Consider the following 21,424-nt stretch of genomic DNA (forward strand, 5'->3'; position numbering starts at 1 on the left):
AGTTTGAGAATTTGAGGATGTCTGTGCTTTGGTGTGGTAATGTCTTCAAATAGACCTTTCAAGCTTCTTTCTTCAGCTTTTATTCTTATCCATTGAGTGCCTAATTTCAGTGTTTATAGCTCTCATTTCTAAAAGTTTTACAAATTTACCTAATCTTTTTTGAAAGTCTCTCTTTTGTTGTTCCTTTTTCTTTTTTTTTTTTTTGAAGCATACTCATTTGGCAGTCCGATAATTATGGTATTATTCCTAGGAAATCTCATTCTGCTTGTTCTGGCTGCTGCGTCTCCATCATGGGGAGCTGGTTCTCCTTGTGTTGTATAATGACGGATTGTGGTTCTTGTTGGACCAAGCTTATGCCTGACCATTAATACGAAACCATCATTAAGGGTGATTCCCTCCAGAACAGAGTTGTTTTTTGCCTTCTGCCAGATGCCCTTGGAATACAAATTTAGAACGACCTTAAGGCAAGTTTTCAGCCTGAGTATCACGTACTGAATGCTTGTGTTCTGCCAGAGGTCCTACATTGAAGTCCTAACCCCCAGTGGGAGGGTTATTAGGAGTTGGGGGCCACTGGGAGGTAATTAGGTTTAGATGAAGTTACTGGCTGGGACTCCCGTAATGGGATTAGTGTCCTTGTAAGAAGAGGAAGAGAGACCAGGGCTCACCCTCTCACCTTGCACACACAAGGGGAGGTTGTGTGGGTACCAGGGAGGTGGCAGCCATCTGCCAGCCAGGGTAGGGGCCTCACCATGGAAGGGACCCATGCCACCTTGATCTTTGACTTCCGGTCTCCAGAACCGAGACAAGTAACTGTTGTTTAAGCCACCCAGTCTGCGGTCTTAATTACACCAGCCCTAGCAGACGAAGTCATCGGAGTCTCCAGAATGGAGGGCACAGTGTGAATTTGAATCTCCAGGACCCGTGGGGCCAGCCTGTGGTTCTCATCTCCAAGAAGAAGCCCCCCTCTCTCTCTCCCCACTCTTGTATCCCAGAGTATAGGCAGAGTTAGATCAGCTTCTTTTCCTTTCTTTTTTCTCTTTCACATGTGAGTACTTTATTTATTTATTTAAAATTTTTTGTTGGAATATGGTTGCTTTACGAAGTTGTGTTAGTTTCTCCTGTATAGATAGCACAGTGAAGCAGCCGTCCATAAACATGTTAACATATCCCTTCCCCTGTGTATTTCCTTCCCAGTCAGGCCACAGCAGTGCATTAAGCAGAGTTTCCTATGCTATCCAGTATGTTCTCATTACTGGCACCCATTTTATACATTTGTTGTTCAGTCGCTCAGTCGTGTCTAACTCTCTGTGACCCCGTGGACTGCAGCACGCCAGGCTTCCCTGCCCTTCACTGTCTCCCGGAGTTTACTCAAACTCATGTCCATTGAGTCGGTGATGCCATCCAACCATCTCATCCTCTGTCGTCCCCTTCTCCTCCTGACCCCAGTCTTTCCCAGCATCAGGGTCTTTTCCAGTGAGTCAGCTCTTCACATCAGGTGGCCAAAGTATTGGAGCTTCAGCATCAGTCCTTCCAATGGAGTACTCAGTACTTTAAAAAAAAAAAGTCTTTTTCTGTCTTTTTGGGGTGAGATTATAGCCCTTCAAGAGAACCCTATGAACGTGGGAGATTTGGTTCTAACTCCCCGAGCTGTACTGACCCAGCCCCTGTTTTCTGTCTTATGACTTCAGGGCTGTGTTCCCAGGTGGTGCTGATTCTGCTTTGGGCTAGTTTGGGGGTCTTCTTGATTGTGACAGTGACCGGGGAATGCAAAAGGTGTTCCGTGCTCAGGCCCAGGGAGGTTAGTGCCCTGTGTACCTGCCGTGTGTAGAGTTTTCTTCCCAAACGTTGTCCCCTCCTGACACCAGCAGGGTCCCACTCCCTTTAGGAAACACTGTGCTGGGATATGGAGTTTGGAGGCAGATGATGAATTATCTAGCCCTGCCATGGCTTTGGGACTGGCCCACTGCTTCAGCTTCCTTTGTCTTCATTTTGGACTCTGGGATTTCTTAGAGCTCAGCTTTATGTTTAAAAAGGACTCAGGGGGCCTTCCCTGGTGGTCCAGTGGTTAACACTCCCTGCTTCCTCTGCAGGGAGCGCAGGTTCGATCCCTGGTAAGGGAACTGCCCACGTGTTGTGCAGTGTGAGCAAAACAAAATAATAATAAAAATTAAATAAAAAGGATTCTGTTCTATTTTACTTAGCATTTGTCAGTGTTTTTGTAGAATTGGTGGGGGGAGGGTGGCGGCGTTGCTTCCTTTTCAGGATACCTGGCCCGTGTTAGCAATGAAAATCCTTTCATTCATTTTCCCACTGTTCTGTGAGCATCCTCTAGATCCCAGGCATTATAATGTGCAGTGGGAATATGCAGGGTCGCGGCATCTGGCTGTACAGAATGGGGGTTGCCATTGTGCAGACTACAGCATGAAGGTGACCTTGTGTGTCTTACAGCCTGGCTGTCAGCTTACTGCTGAGAGAGCCGTGGTTCCTGCCATTTCAGCGCTTAACGCTGTTCACATCTTCTCCTTCTCTCTAGCTCCAGCATCTAGGTCATTGCCCCCATTTCAAGCATTCAGTCACTACTTTTTTCCCCCTCTGGCGGTGACAGTGTGACATAGCTGATGTCCACCAAGTTAACTGAACTTCTTTCTTTGGCGGCTTCCACCATATTATTGAGTGGTGGTGGTTTAGTCGTTAAGTCGTGTCCGACTCTTGGGATCCAATGGACTGTAGCCCCCTGGCTCCTCTGTCCATGGGATTTATAGTGAGCTAGTAATGAAAAGAAGTGCAGGGAAATCATAGAGCCAGAGCAAGGGCGCAGGAAGGGTGGGCACAGATGGAAACTTACAAACCGTGCAAGCTTCGCCTCCTTGGTGCTTCCTTCCAGAGGAGGGAAGGGGACCATTGGATGCAGTTCTGGAGCAAGATTTGCTCAGGAATTGGCTTCTTCCCTTAGTGTCCCAGTCAACCTAGAGTCTGAATGTGATGCCAGACGCAGGCTTATGACTGTGATGGTGCCACTGGAGCAAGGTAGCCTCTTTTCAGACTGACGATTTCATCGCAGGAGTCAGAAAGTGGCTCCTTCTACCCAGGTTTCTTCTCTTTCTTCCCTTCTCTCTTATCTGGTTACAGTATTGTGCTGTAGTCCCTGACCTCGTGCCTGGAATATTCTAATAGTCATCAAACCAATGTCTTATCAGACTAGCTAGAGGTTTGTAAATATCCGAGACACTTGCTGCTCCCGGTGTGGCCCATGGACCTGCAGTGTTGATTGGTATCATGGAGTATGTAAGAAATGCAGAACCATAGTTCTGACCCTATTCTGCTTGAATCTGCCTGACAGAAATCCCCAGGCAGCTCAGATGCTCTTTGAATTTGAGAAGCCTCCCAGAGGGAAGTGATCTTAATGTTCTCTTCCCCAGCGCAGGGCTTACCGTAGCCAACCATTGCAGTTGATGGTTTAGCCACTAAGTTGTGTCCAACCCTTGCAACTGTAGACTGTAGCCCACCAGGCTTCTCTGTCTATGGGGTTCTCCAGGCAAGAACACTGGAGTCGGGACTCGTTCAAATAGGAAAGAAAGTTGCCTGCACTTTCGCATGGAATATGGTGGAAAGAGTGGGTGTTATAATATGTTTGAAGTTTGCCAGATAATGTCTATGAGGCAGTTATTAGTTTTTTAAAACCAATTTGATTTATTTAGTTTTGGCTGTGTTGGATCTTCGTTGCTATATGGGCTTTTTCTGTAGTTGCAATCAGTGGGGGCTGCCCTTCACTGTGGGGCACAGGCTTCTCTCGTTGCAGAACATGGGCTCGAGGGCGAGCAGGCTTCAGTAGTTACGGCACGTGGGCTCAGTAGTTGCCCCTCCGGGACTCGAGAGCGCAGGTTCCGTGGCTGTGGTGCATGGCCTTCATTGTTCCACAGCATGTGGGATCCTCCCATCCCAGGAACTGAACCTGTATCTCCTGCATTGGCAGACGAATTCTTAACCCCTGAGCCACCAGGGATGCCCCAAAAAAGTTATTTTTAAAATGTTCTTCTCAGAATGCTTTATTCAGTTGTCCTAGCAATGACTTGCGGAGAAGGCAATGGCACCCCACTCCAGTACTCTTGCCTGGAAAATCCCATGGACGGAGGAGCCTGGTAGGCTGCAGTCCATGGGATCGCTAAGAGTCAGACATGACTGAGTGACTTCACTTTCATTCTTCACTTTCCTGCATTGGAGAAGGAAATGGCAACCCACTCCAGTGTTCTTGCCTGGAGAATCCCAGGGACGGGGGGAGCCTGGTGGGCTGCTCTCTATGGGGTCACACAGAGTCAGATATGACTGAAGTGACTTAGCAGTAGCAGCAATGAATTGATCCAACATTTGTTGATTATAAATCAATCAAATCACCCAATTTAATTTTATTTAACTTTTATTATACGTATTATGGGCTCCCCCGGTGGCTCAGCGGTAAAGAACCCGCCTGCAATGCGGGAGCTCCAGGAGACCTGGGTTCTGTCCCTGGGTTTAGGAAGATCCCGGGAGGAGGGAATGGCAACCCACTCCAGTATTCTTACCTGGAGAATCGCATGGACAGAGGAGCCTGGTGGGCTACAGTCCATAGGCTTGCAAAGAGTCGGACATGACTGAAGCAGCTTAGCATGCACACATGTATATTATAAATTATTGTCTTAGTTGGGCCTCTGGTGACAGACCTCGGACTGAGTAGCTTAAACAACAGACATTTATTTCTCGTAGTTTTGGAGCTGGGAAGTCAAGGCCAGGCTTGTTGCCGAGGGCTCCCTTCCTGGCTTGCAGGTGGCTGTTTCCAGTGTCCTCACAGGAGAGGAGGGGAGTTCTGGTTTCTCTTCCAGTGACATTCATGACACCAATCCCATCATGGAGGTCCACTCTCAAGACCTCCTCTAAGCCTCCTTAGCTCCCAAAGGCCTCATCTCCAAATACAGTCCCACTGGGGGTTAGGGCTTTACATATGATTTGGGAGGGGGGGTGGTGGTAAACATTCAGTTCAGTTCAATTCAGTCGCTCAGTTGCGTCCAACTCTTTGCGACCCCATGGGCTGCAGCATGCCAGGCCTACCTGTCCATCACCAACTCCCAGAGTTTACCCAAACTCATGGCCATTGAGTCAGTGATGCCATCCAACCATCTCATCCTCCGTCATTCCCTTCTCCTGTCTTCAATCTTTCCCAGCATCAGGGTCTTTTCCAATGAGTCAGTTCTTCACATCAGGTGGCCAAAGTATTGTAGTTTCAGCTTCAGCCTTAGTCCTTCCAATGAATATTCAGGACTGATAAACATTCAGTCCATAGCAAATATTATATGTTATAAAATATATACTATAAATAATAAGAACATATTATAAAGTAATAATAATAGTGATAATGACAAAGACAGCTAAACTAGCATGTATTGAACCAAGGTCATGGTGCCCATACTTGGAGGGTTTAACAATATATGGACACATCATAAGCTTGAGGCTCTCCAGCTGGCTTGGTGCCAGGGAGATGCGGGTTCCATCCGTGGGTCCAGAAGATCCCCTGGAGCAGCAAAAGGCAACCTGCTCACGTATTCTTGCCTGGGAAATCCCGTGGACAGAGGAGCCTGGCGAGCTGCAGTCCATGGGGTCGCACAGACGGGGACAGGACTGGGCACGTGAGCTGGACGCCCTGCCCCCTTGCCCTTGCAGCGGTGACTGTGTGTGCTGACCCGCGTGTCCTTCTGCTCTCATCCTGCAGGCCACAGCCTCTGCAGCGAGCAGGGCAGCAGTGCAGAGGCTGCTCCGGAGGAGGCTGAAGGGCCGGACTTGGAATCCTCAGATGATACTGATCACAGCAGCAAGGTGAGAGATTTCCATTTTCACATCCCATGTCTCGAACCACCAAAGAGTCACAGCTGACACATCACCTCTGCAGCTGTGTGTGGGGGGAAGGCCCCTCCACGGGACGGAAGTGTGTTTACTTCTGAGAGGTCACTAAATGGGATACGCCATCCTAAGGATAGCCGTGAGAACAAACCCACATGTGGCAATATAAGGCAGAGCTCACCCTTAATGAATTAAAGTCTGTGTCCATCCTGTTTCCTTCTTATGCCCCCCCTTTCTGTATGAGGAAAAGGCATCCAAAATGAGTATAACTGGATCAGTTATACTTTCCTGCTACTCATGGTTTCTACAAGGAACCGCGTTTGCATGATCTCTGTTTAGCTCTTGTGAAGAGCAGGCATCTTTTACATTAAAGGGAAAGAGACCATCGATGTGTCCATCCAAACAGTGTGCTCAGCTGGTCGAGCACTGTGACAAAGTTCTTATTCTGATTCTTGGGTGCTGCTATGAATTTGTTTTCCATAATTCATCATGCTTTATTTCCACTTCCTAAAGAGTTCCTTGTGTCAATAACCTCTTTTCATCACAGTATAACAATTTAAAACCTCTATTACCTATAGCCGAAAGACTCTGCAGCAAAGAAAATGTGTGTGATTATGTCCGTATTTATTCTTTTTTTTTTTGAGAATGTTTTTGACATATTTGTGTTGGTTCCCTTGCTTGTCTAATATTACTTGACGTTTTCCAGTCATTTAACCTGAACAAATCATATAACTTTAAATTATACCTTTGTTTTCTCATCTACAACATCAGGGTGATTCTTGCCCTTGTCCAGTGATTAGATGATGCAGTGGGTCAAAAAAACTGATACTGATATTAACTGATATTGTTAATGGAATTAGAGTTCAAATATGATTGATTGTTTCAAAAACCTGCGTTTCTGTGTGCATATGTTTGTGTCTCTTTTTGTCTTCATATATCTTTGTAGGATTTTCTTTTTTTAAAATTAATTTATTTTTTAATTGAAGGATAATTGCTTTACAGAATTTTCTTGTTTTCTGTCAAACCTCAACATGAATCAGCCATAGGTATACATATGTCCCTATAGGTATACGTAAGTCCCACATCCATATGTAGGACTTTCTTGAGTTCCTGTGTTTGACTCTCTTCGGTAACTTTTTTACCTGTATGTTTCTCTTTTGCCATCATAGGATCATCATTCTTGTTGTCTAAGTTGAACACTGTAAATTTTAGAATTTATAAATTCTATAGCATTTATAAATTTAATATTTATAGACTGAAAGGCTTTATGTTGTCAGTTATTAATTTAAAAGCTACTAAACGGAAATATGTTTCATTTAAAGCCAAAAACACAGACAAAGGCTTGTTTATAGTTCCTTTTCATTTATGTGGCCTTTTACCTACTTTCTTGGGAAGGTGGGGGAGGGTGATGGCCTTTGAGAGAAATAGATATTTCCATGCGAGATAAGATATTTTGAAAGCTATTTATTAAATCATTCTGTTGTTAAGCTAAAACTGTTATTTTCAGTCTCTGATTTGATTTGGGAATACAGTTATTTTTCCTGTATCTGAGACATTCATTTGTGAATACTTGTTCACTTGGATCACTTTTACCTCGCTCCAGTAGCCCCGTGTTCCCTCCCTTTGTGGATTTTAAGAGACTGTTTCCGTCTTAAATGTAGTGAGTCATGGAGTGCTTAGCAGGGCCCTCTGTGACCTGCGGTTCTGGCAGCAGGGAGGAAGGAAGGGGCCGGGGTTTTGTCGCCTCATCCCAGGTGCCTCTGATGTCATGGCTCTTTCTCCTGAGAACAAGGCCCTGAAACCTGCCTGGAACAGCCAGGGTCCAATATAGGAGCAGGAGATACTACTTCCGGAGTTCACTGTAGAAATGCATAGTCAGCTCTCATAAAGGAGAACTTCTTCAAAGTTATTGACAAGTTTGGGTGATGATCTGAGTATTTTTAAAGATCATACAGTGGCCTCATTGACACCACAGGTTAGGATCATAGTCCTTTTTTTCCAGGTTGCGTGTAGGAAGCACCATGATTCTGTACTTGAAAATAGTACTTCCTAGTGTTGAGTAGATTTCAGATTTTATCTTTATTTGAACAATTTTATTATTAGTAATAAATGAGAGCTAATCCATGGGGTCGCAAAGAGTCGGACACAACTGGGTGGCTAACACACAGTACTTAGGTGTGTTAGTGTTAGCTCTTCAGATGTGTCTGACTCTGCGACCCCATGGACTGTAGCCCGCCAGGCTCCTCTGCCCATGGGATTCTCCAGGCAAGAATACTGGAGTGGGTTGCCATGCCCTTCTCCAAGGAATCTTCCCAACCCAGGGATCGAATCCAGGTCTCCTGCATTGTGGGCAGATTCTCTCCCGTCTGCAGTATCTTGTATATATTGGGTGTTATTCTATAGTAACTGATCTCACCCTCAGAATACCCCTGAGAAAGAGATACTGTTATTCCCCCTATTTTATAGATGACGCTGTTGGATCAGAGAGGTTAAGCAGCTTACTGAAGGTCACACAGCTCTGAGGTGGCAAAACACAGGTCTGTGTTATTTACTGCTTTCCGAAAATGACCTTCTGGCCAGATGGGTATGGTCTGGTAGTAAATACCAAGTTTCAAAAAATGAGGAAGTAGGTAATGACTGAAGTAATTAATTAATAAGCTAGTTTAGATACAGTTGAGCCTTGAACAACATGGGGTTGAATTGGGAGAGTCTGTTTATAGGTGGATAATTTTCCAATAGTCCATAGCACTACCAATCTGGGTTTGATATATGGATGCAGAACCATGGATGTGGAGGAAAAACATTGGTACATAAGAACTATGTTATGGGAGTGATGGGAAATGTAAGTTATATGTAGATTTTTGACTTCGTAGATGTTTGGCACCTCTAACCCCTCAGTTGTTCAAGAGTCAACTATATACTCATTAGCCACTTAAGTATTTTTCTAATGCTTATTAAGCTTTGTGAGTATCTTTTGTCATGATTTAAAGTAACGGAAAGTGTATATTTTAAGTTTCTTGATTAAGGTTAAATATTCTTTTAATATAGCTCCTGCATCATTGTGTGATTTTTCTTGAGAAAAAAGTGAACATTCATTTCTAAGTTGTTGTTGTTCAGTGGCTCAGTCATGTCTGACTCTTTGTGACCCCGTGGACTGCAGCACGCCAGGCTCCCTTCCCTTTCACTGTCTCCCAGAGTTTACTCAAACTGATGTCCATTGAGTCGGTGATGCCATCCAACCATCTCATCCTCTGTCGTCCCCTTCTCCTCCCACCTTCAATCTTTTCCAGCATCAGGGTCTTTTCCAATGAGTCAGCTCTTCGCATCAGGTGGCCAAAGTATTGGAGTTTCACCTTTAGCATCATCCTTCCAATGAATATTCAGGACTGATATCCTTTAGGATGGACTGGTTTGACCTCCTCGCAGTCCAATGGACTTTCATGTCTTCTCCAACACCACAGTTCAAAAACATCAAAATTTAAGTTGTAAGCTGCCTAAAAGTGGAAGGACAATTTTGCCTTAATTTGAATGCTCCAGACTGGGGGTAGAATATAAAAGTAAAGAGAAACAAACAGATGAACAAATGAAATGAAACAAGTAATCATTTTTACATGTTGGTTGAATACATGAAGATTGTTGATTTTTGTTTAATATTTTTGCTGCTCTTCCTAAGTGAATTGTCCTAATGAAACAGTGGGCAGGGTAAGGAGAATGCGTGTTGGAGTTTTGTTTTTACAAATTTCTGATCTCAGTTCTTGCTAATGTGGTCTTTTGGGGTTGAGCAAATAGATAATCGTGAGCTTTGTGGCTGAGCTGTGGTGACAGGGGAATGTCACATCCATGGGGGGGTGGGGTGGGACTTTGACACCGCAGGGGCAGCCTGACGGCCTTTCTCTTCGGAAGCCGCCTGCTTGCTCTTGTGACTGTGGGTGACAACCTCAAAGGATCTCCTCGCCACCACCTCTGCCCCCGACTTGTTTCCCTGCTTCTAATAAAAAACTGTTGTCCCTTGACATGAATGCTAATTCGCTCCAGGCAGTCCCGTCCTGCATTCCAGACCCCTAGGAGCTGTGATTTTGTTTTCCACGTAGTAGCCGATGTATGAGAGTCATTCATTTTGAGAGCATTTCCGATGGGAAAGCCTTCTTTTATCTTTTTAACTGACAGTGTGATTGTCTTGGAAGTGTTTGCTATTGTAACAAAGCATTCAGGGAAAATGTGAAAACATCAATTTTTTTTTTTTTTTTAAATAATACATTGGGGTTTTAGTGCTTGCTCCCGACTCGACTCTTTGAGGGGTGTCTTCAAAGTTGTTTGAACCGGGCGGGTTTAGTATTCCTGTGCAGTGCAGGCTGCTGGCCAATCAGCTGATCTCAGTCCGCAGAGTAGAGATGCTCACATGCCAGAGAGGCGTTTTTTTTTTTTTTTTTTTTTTTGCATTGTTTTCTCGCCTCTTGGCTCTCCATTTCTGGAACTTCTGCTGTTTAGCCAGGTGAAATCAAAGCTTTCTCGTCTGTTGGGCAGCCTTTGCCACCCTCCCAGAGGGCACTGCCAGGCAGCGGGAGCTGCTCTCAGGGGGCGTGCTGCTGCTGCCCTCTCTGTAAAGAGATGCAGCTGTAGGTAGGTCCTCATGGCAGAGCCGGCATGGGCTGTCTGGATGAAGGATGCTTGCTTGGGAGCCTGAAGGCACTCAGTGCTCTCCAAGTATTTTAAGAAACTTCTGTCTCTGTGCTGAACGTGTCAGGAGGTAGAATTATCATGAGAATACATTCCTAATGATGTCTGCATTGTGGAAAATAAAGCGCAAGCCCAGGATTGAAAACAATGGCAAGTCCAGCGATTCTGTATACCGCACGCTTCATCTGGTGAGCACTGTTTGAATTCTGGCTTTCTGGCCAGCCTTTGTTTATGTTACGACTTTCTAGTTGGTCTGTTTCCCAGTTCAAATGACAGTGATACGCTTGTCCCACGTCTGCATCCTTCATCCTTCTGCCCTTTAGATCCCTTTGTTGAGAGAGAATTATCTATTTTAACATGGGGGTGGGGCCTTAGTAGTTGGTGTGAAGTCAAGTTTGCCTGGAATCTTTATGTGTGTCTGGTTTTTCATTTTTAAATGATGGAAAGATGGGTTGTTATTATTTGTAATTATCTGAATTGCTCCCTCTTTCTCTTGGATGTTGAGAGTTTGAAGATGTTTGTCTCTCTTTCCCCTCCTTGCCCCCCATAAGTTAGCCTAAGTATTCAGCAAGCGTTTCTGGAAGATGGATGTTCAGTTTGTCTCCTATAAAATTTTAAGTGATTTTGACTATTTCTGCTTACTTGAGAAGAAGGTGGATTTTTTAGTGTTGGCTCGGGGTATGTGTTAATGATTTAACATCAACTGACCTATATTGTGTATGCCAATTCCTATGGTAATTGTTGCCTCTTTTCTAAATATAATTTATATTGGAGTATTGTTGCTTTATAATGTTATGTTAGTTCTGTTGTATAGGAAAGTGAATCAGTTTTATACACACACACACACACACACACACATATATATCCACCCTCTTTTTCACATTTCCTTCCATTTAGGTCAAGACAGCACAGAGCAGAGTTTCCTGTGTTATATAGAAGGTTCTCATTAGTTATTTGTTATATGCATAGTAGTGTATATGTGCCAATCCCAGTCTCCCAATTTATCCCACCCTTCCTTACCTCTTTAATAAATATTTTTGGTGCATTAATGGGGAGGAATAACTTAAAATCAAATCAAGCATTGTAATAGTTTGCTATTAGTATCAGAGCCTACTGACTGTTAGATTTTGTGTCATGTACTGAAATTGGAACTTGGACAGTGAGTACACATGCTTTACTCAAAGAAGCCTTCACCTTGAATTTTTCTTCTTCAAAGTTTGTTCAAAAGGGGACAGAAAAGGTAACAGAACTTGAGGGGCCATCATTGTATATGACGGTGTCTGAAATTACGGAGTATGTCACTTTGGTGTTTGTTTCTCACAAAAGCTTAAATAAAGGCTGTAAGATTTTAGGCCACCCTGGCCCCTTTTAAACCTGTGGGGAGTGTTAAATCAGGCGGACTCAAAGGACAGTTTTAGAACTCTGAACTCATCCTGAGATAGAAATTGCCTTCAGTGGTTGCATAACAGGAAGAGCTTTAACAGCTGGGTAGCCTGAGTTGATGTGTGCACTTAAAAGCCTACCCCCTCTTTTTGTACTTTCTTTTCATTTCCCACAGGAAGAAAGCGATACGATAAACACTGCACTTCAGGCAGACCTCAGGAAAGTAGCCCGTTTCTTCCTGCCATTGTCCTGTTCATCTTCGTGCCTTGGGTGGATAACTCTTGGTCCTGACAGTGGGAATGGCCCTGCCGCCCTATAGCAGGTTTAAACGGGCAGCTTGGAAATGCCCATAAGAGCTTTCTGTTTCTAAGGTGACTGATGGCGGTCCTCGAGCAGGGGAGAGAGGTTTGGTTCAGAGAAACCGTGTCTGTCTTCTTTGCAGCATCGTTTCACTACTTGTCCCGGTTCTGGGAAACTTGTATTTGAGGGATGTGTTGAGGACCTCTCATGGCAGCTCTCTTTCTGGGTTGTAGTGCCTGATGTGGAAAGGATCAGGATGCCACGCAGCACTTAGAGATGGAGCGGGGAAAGCACTGCATTCGACTCCTCCTGCTTCCTCCGTCCTGGCTGAGCTACCTTCTGGAGAAGGTCCTGTCAGAGTTTGATGCAAACAAGTGTGACCCCAGTGTGGGGACAGGGAGACCTAAGAACTGGGCCACCACGTGGAAAATCCCTAGATTAGAGGTATTCTCAAGATGACCTGCAATGCAGGAGACCCCGCTTCAATTCCTGGGTCGGGAAGACCCGCTGGAGAAGGGATAGGCTATCGACTCCAGTATTCTTGGGCTTCCCTGATGGCTCAGCTGGTAAAGAATCTGCCCGCCTGCAATGTGGGAGATCTGGGTTCGATCCCTGGGTTGGGGAGATCCCCTGGAGAAGGGAAAGGCTACCCATTCCAGTATTCTGGCCTGGAGAATTCCACTGACTGTATAGTCCATGGGGTTTGCAAAGAGTCAGACACAACTGAGCAACTTTCTCTTTCAAAGACAACCTGCATTTCATACTTCCTTCTAAGGCTTTTTTTGGGGTGGGTAATATTTTAGTAAAACAGAATTCTCAAGCTTGATGACATCCTTTGAAAGTAATTGTTTCCAAGCAAAAATTTCACTAAGAGCATTATAAATAACACCCCTTGGCAATATCTCACTAGTGCCACCTGGGAAGCCCATATGTACTGTATAACTGGCTAGTCTGTGTGTTCTTATTTAAGTTCATTTTATTAAATTTATTGTTTAGTTAGATAACATGGAATCAACAGTAGAAAGATTATGGCTTTGTTGACCCATTTCCTTGTAATAAATCTAAGAGTTTATATCTTGAATCAGAGAACAGGGTTGCCAGTAGAGAAACTGTTTTGCCCCCCCCCGTCAACTTTAGAGACTCCACTGGATAAATCTGTCTTAGCACAGAAAGAAGGTCTCTTGTAAGGAAGGGATGCCTAAGGCTCTGAACTCTCAGAAGAGAACTCAAGGAAATTTGGAGGTGTCTCCTGGGATGCTAAAGGTATTTCCTATTATAATCCAGGATCTGGCTCAGGAGGGGTGTGTCAGGAGGAAGGTAAGGAAGGTGGCTGTTTGAGGTGATGTTGTTGGAGATGGCTAGGTGTAGAGCCCCAAAGCCGTGGCCCACATGACCTGAGCTTCCCCGACAGGCTTGATTAAGACTCAGGGTACCAAGCCTTAGAGGTGGTGGACTTGACATAGGCCAAGTCAAGAATTCTACTCACACTCTTTTTTTTTTAACATAAAATAAGTAAACAGCAAGAATTTATTGTATAGCACAGGGAACTATGGGATTCCCAGGTGGCTTAGCGGTAAAGAATCTGCCTGCGATGCAGGAGCCACACAAGATGCAGGTTTGATCCCTGGGTCGGGAAGATCCCCCGGAGGAGGAAATGGCAATGCACTCCAGTATTTTTGCCTGGAGAATCCCATGGACAGAGCAGCCTGGCAGGCTACAGTCCGTAGGGTTGCAAAGCATAAGACATAACTGAAGCGACCTAGCATGCATGCATGCACGTATATATGTATAATTAAATCACTTTGCTCTATACCTGAAACAAACACAATATAATTCCCTGGTGGCTCAGATGGTAAAGCGTCTGCCTGCAATGCAGGAGACCTGGGTTTGATCCCTGGGTCAGGAAGATCCCCTGGAGAAGGAAATGGCAACCCACTCCAGTACTCTTGCCTGGAAAATTCCATGGATGGAGGAGCCTGGTAGGTTACAGTCCGTGGGATAGCGAAGAGTCAGACATGACTGAGCAACTTCACACACAAAAAAGTCAATTAAACTTTCATGAAAAAAAGATTCTCCCGAGAGTAGGGACCACGGGATTGAGGAGGGAGGAGGAACTGAGGAGAGACAAGGTGCAGGCCGCAGAGTCTAAATGGTGACACTCGTGTCTTCTGATGATCTGCGGACGGTGGGCCTGCAGGCCACGGACACCAGGGGCCTGGGGCTCAGTCGGCTCTACCATCAACGAGCAACACCGCAGCAGGCTCATCACTCTGCTCTCAGCTTCTCAGTTCCCATCTGGGCATAGAGCAAGCTGTCCCATCTCCTAGCAGCAGAGACAGGAATTCCAGCAACCTGGGGCCCCACAGAGCTCAGATGCTGAGGACAAAGTGTGCTGTTCCGCCCTCTGAAAAGCAGTCGTCACCTGGATGACCCTCCTTGAAACTCACTCTCTTAAAAATGGAAACCTCCGAGTGTTTATGAAGAAGCGGAGGGAATGAAAACCCAGAAACGCCATGTCATGCCTTTCGTTATTATAACCAAATATTGCTGAGAATGGCAAGTCTGCATCGTGTGAATCAGGGGTACCAAGGGAAGTGTCCTGCTTTTGATGTGTGTCAGAGTCCCCAGGTTATAACTTGGCATGGGGCATCTTAAGGCCTGGGGCATCCTTGGTATAATTGATGAGGACATTGGATTTTGCATGGCAACTTGTCTAAATGATTAAACTGCAGAAAGGTCTACTGTGTCTCTGATGGGAATACGGTGATAGGTGGTGGATTTACACGTCGTGAATAATAGCTAGGATATTAATTTGCACGTAAATGGCAGGCAGCTGCGGTTAGAGCTGGGACAGTTGGAGAAGCGTTGTGTAAGCGAACGTTGTACATTTGTTGTGTTGGCGAGTGACAAATCAAAGTGACACAGGAGAGTCTGGGATCAGCTGGAGGGCATGGCACTTAAACTGTCAGCTGTGGTCATTCTCTTTCCATGGAATTTTCATTTTGGTGAGGCACCCCTTCCCCCCTTCCATAACATCTGTGTTACAATGCCTATTACAATTGCCTATTACAGTTACCATAAGATTATCTCACAGATGTGGACATTTTTGTCAAAATGGATCTACTCGTCCCTTTTTAATTATTAAGACAAATCCATATTTTACTGTTAATATTTAATGATGACATTGAGTTTGTAAAATCCTAACATAACTAGATAAAACTTTATTTCTACTGAAACAGGCTTTGATGAAAAACCAGTAGTCTTTCTTTTTTAACAGCCTTATTAGAATCTAATTCACATGTCATAGAGTTTGGCCCATTTTGATGAGCTTTTCATCAGTCACCAAAGGGAGAGTTCTTTGGGGAATATTCAGTGTTGGAAACATTGATTCCATAGGAAGCATTTAATAGTGCCATTGACAGGTAACTGATACATCCTGGCATGGAAGACCAGAGTTTGTGCTATTAATAAATAAGCTGTGTAACCTTAAGAGATTTGGATCAATAATCATGTGGATTTGGGTCCTGGCTCTGCCCTTTCTTGTCATGACATTGCTACTAAAGCATCCTTGTTCTGATTTCCCGTGTCCTTGTCCTGTCTTTATTTCGGGCTTTCTTCTCGTTGGGCTATGCTAATAAGAGGAAGGCAGTATGCTAACAAGGCAAATGCAGTATGGTAATGAGGGGAAGGCAGGTTAATGTTCGCCACTGTAGCCTTTCTCTGTGTTTAACAATTGTGTATCTGTACCACACCTTACTTAACCATTCGTCTGTCGATGGACATCTAGGTTGCTTCCATGTCCTGCCCAATAAACAGTGCTGCGATGAACATTGGGGTGCACGTGTCTCTTTCAATTCTATTTTCCTCCGTGTGTGTGCCCAGCAGTGGGATTGCTGGGTCATATGGCAGTTCTATTCCTAGATTTTTAAGGAATCTCCACACTGTTTTCCATTGTGGCTGTACTAGTTTGCATTCCCACCAACAGTGTAAGAGGGTTCCCTTTTCTCCACACCCTCTCCAGCATTTATTGTTTGTAGACTTTTGGATGGCAGCCGTTTTGATTGGTGTGAGATGGTACCTCATTGTGGTTTTGATTTGCATTTCTTTGATAATGAGTGATGTTGCCCCCATGGGATACACTTGGTTTGACTCCCGTGCCCTCCACCAAATGCCGACCTTGACTTTCAGCTCTGCGCACCCATGGATGTTCCTGGAAGGATGTTCTTCTAAGAATGTTCACTCTTAGGAGTGAGTAGACGGGTGATACAAAAAGTAATTCTTTATTTGCTCTATTGGAAATATTGTGTATATCCTGGGGGTAAACTGGACAAGAGAAACAGGAAAGAGAAGTCCAAGAAGGCAACCACCAGTTTCAAAGAGATATGCATCAAACATCTCTAGAGTGGTACATTTTGAACAAATGTTAATAAACTATCAATATATTCTGTGCTACAAAATAATAGTCTGTAGAGTAATACCATGGAGAGCTTTAAAAGATACAAACACTTGCACATCCCATCCTAGAAATTCTGATTTTTAACAAAATTGATTTATTTTTGGCTGCGCTCGGTCTTCGCTGCTACACACGGACTTTCTCTAGTTGCGATGAGCAGGGGCTACTCTCTAGTTGCGGTCTTGGGCCTTCTTGTTGCAGTGGCTTCTCTCGTTGTGGAGCATGGCCTCTAGGATTCAGTATTCAGGATTCAGTAGTTGCAGCACACAGGCTTAGTTACCGCATGGAGTGTGGGCTCTTTCCAGACCAGGGCACAAACCTGTGTCCCTTGCCTTGGCAGGCTGAATTCTTAACCACTGGACCACCAGAGAAGTCCCCAGAGACTCTGACTTGATTTGATCTGGAGGGTGTGCTGGGCATCGGGAGAGGTTTAAGAACTCCCCAGGTGATTCCCCCACGCAGCCAAGGTGGAGAGCCTGTGATGCCCTGGGGTTTTCAGTGCTCCGTCTTTGGACCTTGCTTTGAAGAACTGTTTTGCCTAACTTGGAGACTTGGAATTTTCAAATTCTAGAATCCCAAACTTCCGCTTGACCCATCCTGAACAGTTGAGTGGGGACTGAGCTATTGAGGTCTTGTTCAGGGCCCAATGCCCCTTAGTTTTAGCTGGAGGAGTGAGGAGGCAGGGGGTGCTTTTGGCAGTAGTGGGGTTGGTCGTGGAATCTTTCTGCCTTGGAGAAGCTGGAGAGATGGAAACTTTAAAATACATATATATGAGTATCTGTGGTTATCTAGAAAGTTGTTTTTAACAGAGACAGGGAGACCCCAAGCTTATCAAATCATCCTCCAGCTTTGCAAAGTAAATATGTGTGGTGCACTCAACTGAGAGTCCAGTAATGAATTAGCCTTGTATTTTGGGTGAAATGCCTTTGGCCATATCTTCCTCTGATTGGTGAGCTTCTTGCAGAGTAGTTAAGAACACAGGCTTTGAGCCGTGCTACCTGGTTCAAGTCTGAGCTGTACAATCTTGGATGAGTTACTTAACTACTCTGGACTTCCCTTGTGTCAACTGTTAAGTGGGAATGATCGCAGTCCTTATTTATCACATGAGTGGGTTAAATGCATCAAACCAGTGCCTAACAGGCAGTGATCGCTCAGTCTGGGCCAGGAGTTGTTACTAGGGTTGTTTGGAGCATTCAGTGAGTGCTCAGATGTGTGGTGCAATCTGGGGAAAGGGGCGCTGTGATTCATGAGTGGCAGTTCATTGACCAGACTGAATGTCGTCAGAAGGACAGGTGTCAGGCCAGTCTCTCCAGCGAGGGATAACTTCATCTGTCTTGCCTTTCCAACTGTGCGCTGAAGAGCACGGACCAGGTGGCCGCGTTCTGCCGCAGTCTGCACGAGATGAACCCCTCTGACCCGAGCCCGTCCCCCCAGGACTCCACTGGGCCTCAGCTGGCCACCATGAGACAGCTCACGGATGCTGATAAGCTGCGCAAGGTCATCTGCGAGCTCCTGGAGACAGAGCGCACCTACGTGAAGGTACGTCTTCTCCGGTTCTCCCTCCTGCGTTCTTCCTGCCGTCACTCTGAAGGATGTATGCTGGGTGTTTATACACGGATGTTGGCTGATGACAAAACCAGATCATGGTCATGAAGAGTGTCTTGTCTCTTCTATAGAACTTGGCCTTGATTCTGAATGTCACAGTTTCCTTCTGTGTTTTAGGGAGGCATGCCTATTCTTATAGCAATTCATTGATGGAAATAGCTGATCGATTGACTCCGAAAGGAGATGATGGTGAATATTAATGAACCTTCTGACCTTTCTAAATAGGCTGTTGAGCGCATACTAAAATTGAATTCAGTTTTGACAAGTTTAAGTAGTGGTATCTTCACAATCTACTCTGAGTCGAGGCAGAAGGGTATCAGGTCTGTTTATAATTTGTTCTGATATTTAGTTATATTTTCGGAACTAGATCTTGTGTTCCTGTATCGTTTATAATATATACAATGGTTGTTTAAAAATGATTAAAGAAGACAACTTGTAAGTGATACAAACAAACTTTATTTAAAACTTTATTCATGAAGTGGACAGTCTTCTTTTGTAGAGTTGCAAGATGGGGCAGAAGGCAAGAAGCTTTCATAACAAAGAATTAAGAACAAGGAAGAGAAAAGTAGAAAATGTCTAATTGGCTAGGGCCACAAAGTCAACCTTGGTTGGGGTGAGAAGGCCGAGAATTGGCTTGGCGTTTGGATATTGGTTGACTAGATACATACTACACTTCTGGTCAAGTGGTGTATTGACAGGGACATAAAAATCATTTAAATTTTGGTTTACTGACATGGCACCCCAGGCAAAAAAGGCTCCATCTGGGGCTTAGAAAGTTATTTCAACACTATATAATCTGCAATATATTCCTATAATGATATAATTAACCTAACTATGATCATTGTATGATCATATACATATGTCTCTGTATAATTATACATATGCCTCTCTATAATTTAGTTATGTTGAGTCTATGTTACAACTGTGTGATCTGTTTTTAATGATCTGTCTTAGTCTTTAAGTCAGAGGCCAGCAAGTATGGCCCTTGGACCAAATCTGGCTCTCTGCCTGCTTTTACAAATAAAGTTTTATTGAAACACAGCCACATGCATTCATTTATGTATTGGGTTGGCCAAAAAGTTCATTTGGGTTTTTCTGTAACATCTCACGGCCATTTTTTTGGCCAACCCAGTATCATTTATACTGCTTTCCTGCTGCAGCAGCAAAATTAAATAGTTGTGACAGAGACCATATGGCTACAAAGCCTGAAATATTTTGAGAAGAGGTTGGCTCGCTTCTGCTTCAGTGAACCTCAGTGACCTAAAGACTGAAATGTTAGCCTTTGGGATGTAATTTTTTTTTCCTTTTAGATTCTTTATAGACTTTCAGATGTGCTAATCTGATATTCTTTCAACCCTTAGGACTTAAACTGTCTCATGGAGAGATATCTAAAACCTCTTCAAAAAGAAACTTTTCTCACCCAGGATGAGGTATGGTGGCTATCGTCTGAACTTTAGCTTGACCTGGTGATGGGGAAGAACTGAGGACCTCACACAATACTGGGAGCATTTTGAATTCATTTAATTGTAATAAATAGGTCAAGTTATTGCCTCGCAAGCTCTTGGCATGCACTCCAAGAGGAAAGAGTTGGCCCACCTGCTGATGGTGGGAGCGTTACCATATGGGTAGAAAAACTTTGAAATCAGAAGCAAATGAAGGATCCATACACTAATGAAATAGGCGGTTGATGAAATTCTTTTGCATTTTCCAGCTTGATGTGCTCTTTGGAAATTTAACCGAAATGGTAGAGTTTCAAGTAGAATTCCTTAAAACTCTGGAAGATGGAGTGAGATTGGTACCTGATCTGGAAAAGCTTGAGAAAGTTGACCAATTTAAGGTAAGTCTCAACTTCAAATAGTGTCAAGTTGCCTCCTAATTTCAGGAATGAGGTAGCCTGTAGATCCAGTCGAATCTCCTGATAACACATCACAGGAGACTTTGTTGCTGTGGTGTTGAGTCTTCATTGGCTATCCAGTGGGGTCAGTTCCTAAAGGGAGTCAGAGAGGGAAATGGACTATGTCTTGCTGGTCTGGCTAAGGTAGAACCAGTGCTATTGACTTCCATTTAACTGGAGTATCTGCTGACTTCTCTTTAGGAAGACGCACCTACCTTTTGTTCTGTTTATGTGGGGGCCTTTGACACTTGCTGTTAGCAAAATTCGACTAGCAGTCTTGGTTTTCCGATAAACAAATTAATTTATCTTGTTCTGGGGAACTGGTTAATAGAAATGCTTATCGTTATCCAGGAGGAAGACGGTCCCAGCACACAGTGTCCTCGAAGCCTTAATGAGGATTTATGACTGGAGTGCTCAGTGAGGGTGCTTACAGCCGGCTTCCTCCTCCTTGGTTGGCTTCCCCTTGCAGAGATTTCCTGCTCTGTGTTTCCAACCAACGAAGCTCATTGATTCATGCACAATGGTTTTGGCTTATGTGTCACCCTCATGGATGTTTAAAAAGGTTAATGGAGGTATAATTGACATACAACACACTGCTTATATTTAAAATGTACAGTTTGATGAAATCTGACATATGTGTACACCTCTGAAGCCATCACCTCAATCAGGATAATGGGCATAATTATCACCCTCAGTTATTTTTCCTGTTCTTTTGTGATTCCTCTCTTCTTTTTCTTCTGGCCTCTCAGCCACAGCCAACTGTGTCTGCTTTCTGTTACCATAGATGAGTTTGCATTCTGGAATTTTATATAAATGAAATCATACAGCACAGACTTTTTTCTTTTTTTTGGCACAGACTTTTTTTATGTGGCATCTTTTAGTGCATAATTGTATTGAGTTCCACCCATGTTGTTTCATATACCCATGATTCACACTTTTTAGTTGCAGAGTAGTAATTGCATTGTGTGGATGTATCAGTACTGATCCTTTCTCCTTTCTTGGGCATTGGGTTGTTTCCAGCTTTTGGTAATTACAAGTAAAGCTGCTGTGAACATTTGTGTGCAAGTTTTAGTATGAATGCATTAAGAGATCCACAGAATTCTCCAGGCCAGAATACTGGAGTGGGTAGCCTTTCCCTTCTCCAGGGGATCTTCCCAACCCAGGGATTGAACCCAGGACTTGCACAGTGCAGGCGGATTCTTTACCAACTGAGCCATGAATATATGCTTTTATTTCTCATGGAT

The 21,424-nt window shown here is 44.2% G+C and overlaps 1 protein-coding gene across 5 annotated transcripts in view; it reads left to right on the plus strand.

The window, feature by feature from the left end:
• The window catches only part of TIAM1 (TIAM Rac1 associated GEF 1), a 451,658-nt gene that overhangs the window by 390,592 nt on the left and 39,642 nt on the right, over nt 1-21,424 (plus strand). For 4 of the 5 annotated variants that reach the window (XM_061134344.1, XM_061134343.1, XM_061134345.1 and 1 more), the window contains 4 exons: nt 5,741-5,844; nt 18,041-18,220; nt 19,648-19,716; nt 19,998-20,123. In XM_061134344.1, the coding sequence (XP_060990327.1) occupies nt 5,741-5,844; nt 18,041-18,220; nt 19,648-19,716; nt 19,998-20,123 (479 nt within the window). Of the gene's footprint in view, nt 1-5,740; nt 5,845-9,908; nt 10,734-18,040; nt 18,221-19,647; nt 19,717-19,997; nt 20,124-21,424 lie in introns of those variants that run through there. The other variant, XM_061134347.1, reaches the window with a different exon arrangement.

This window comes from Dama dama, chromosome 31, assembly GCF_033118175.1.
Source record: "Dama dama isolate Ldn47 chromosome 31, ASM3311817v1, whole genome shotgun sequence".
Classification (NCBI taxonomy): domain Eukaryota; kingdom Metazoa; phylum Chordata; class Mammalia; order Artiodactyla; family Cervidae; genus Dama; species Dama dama.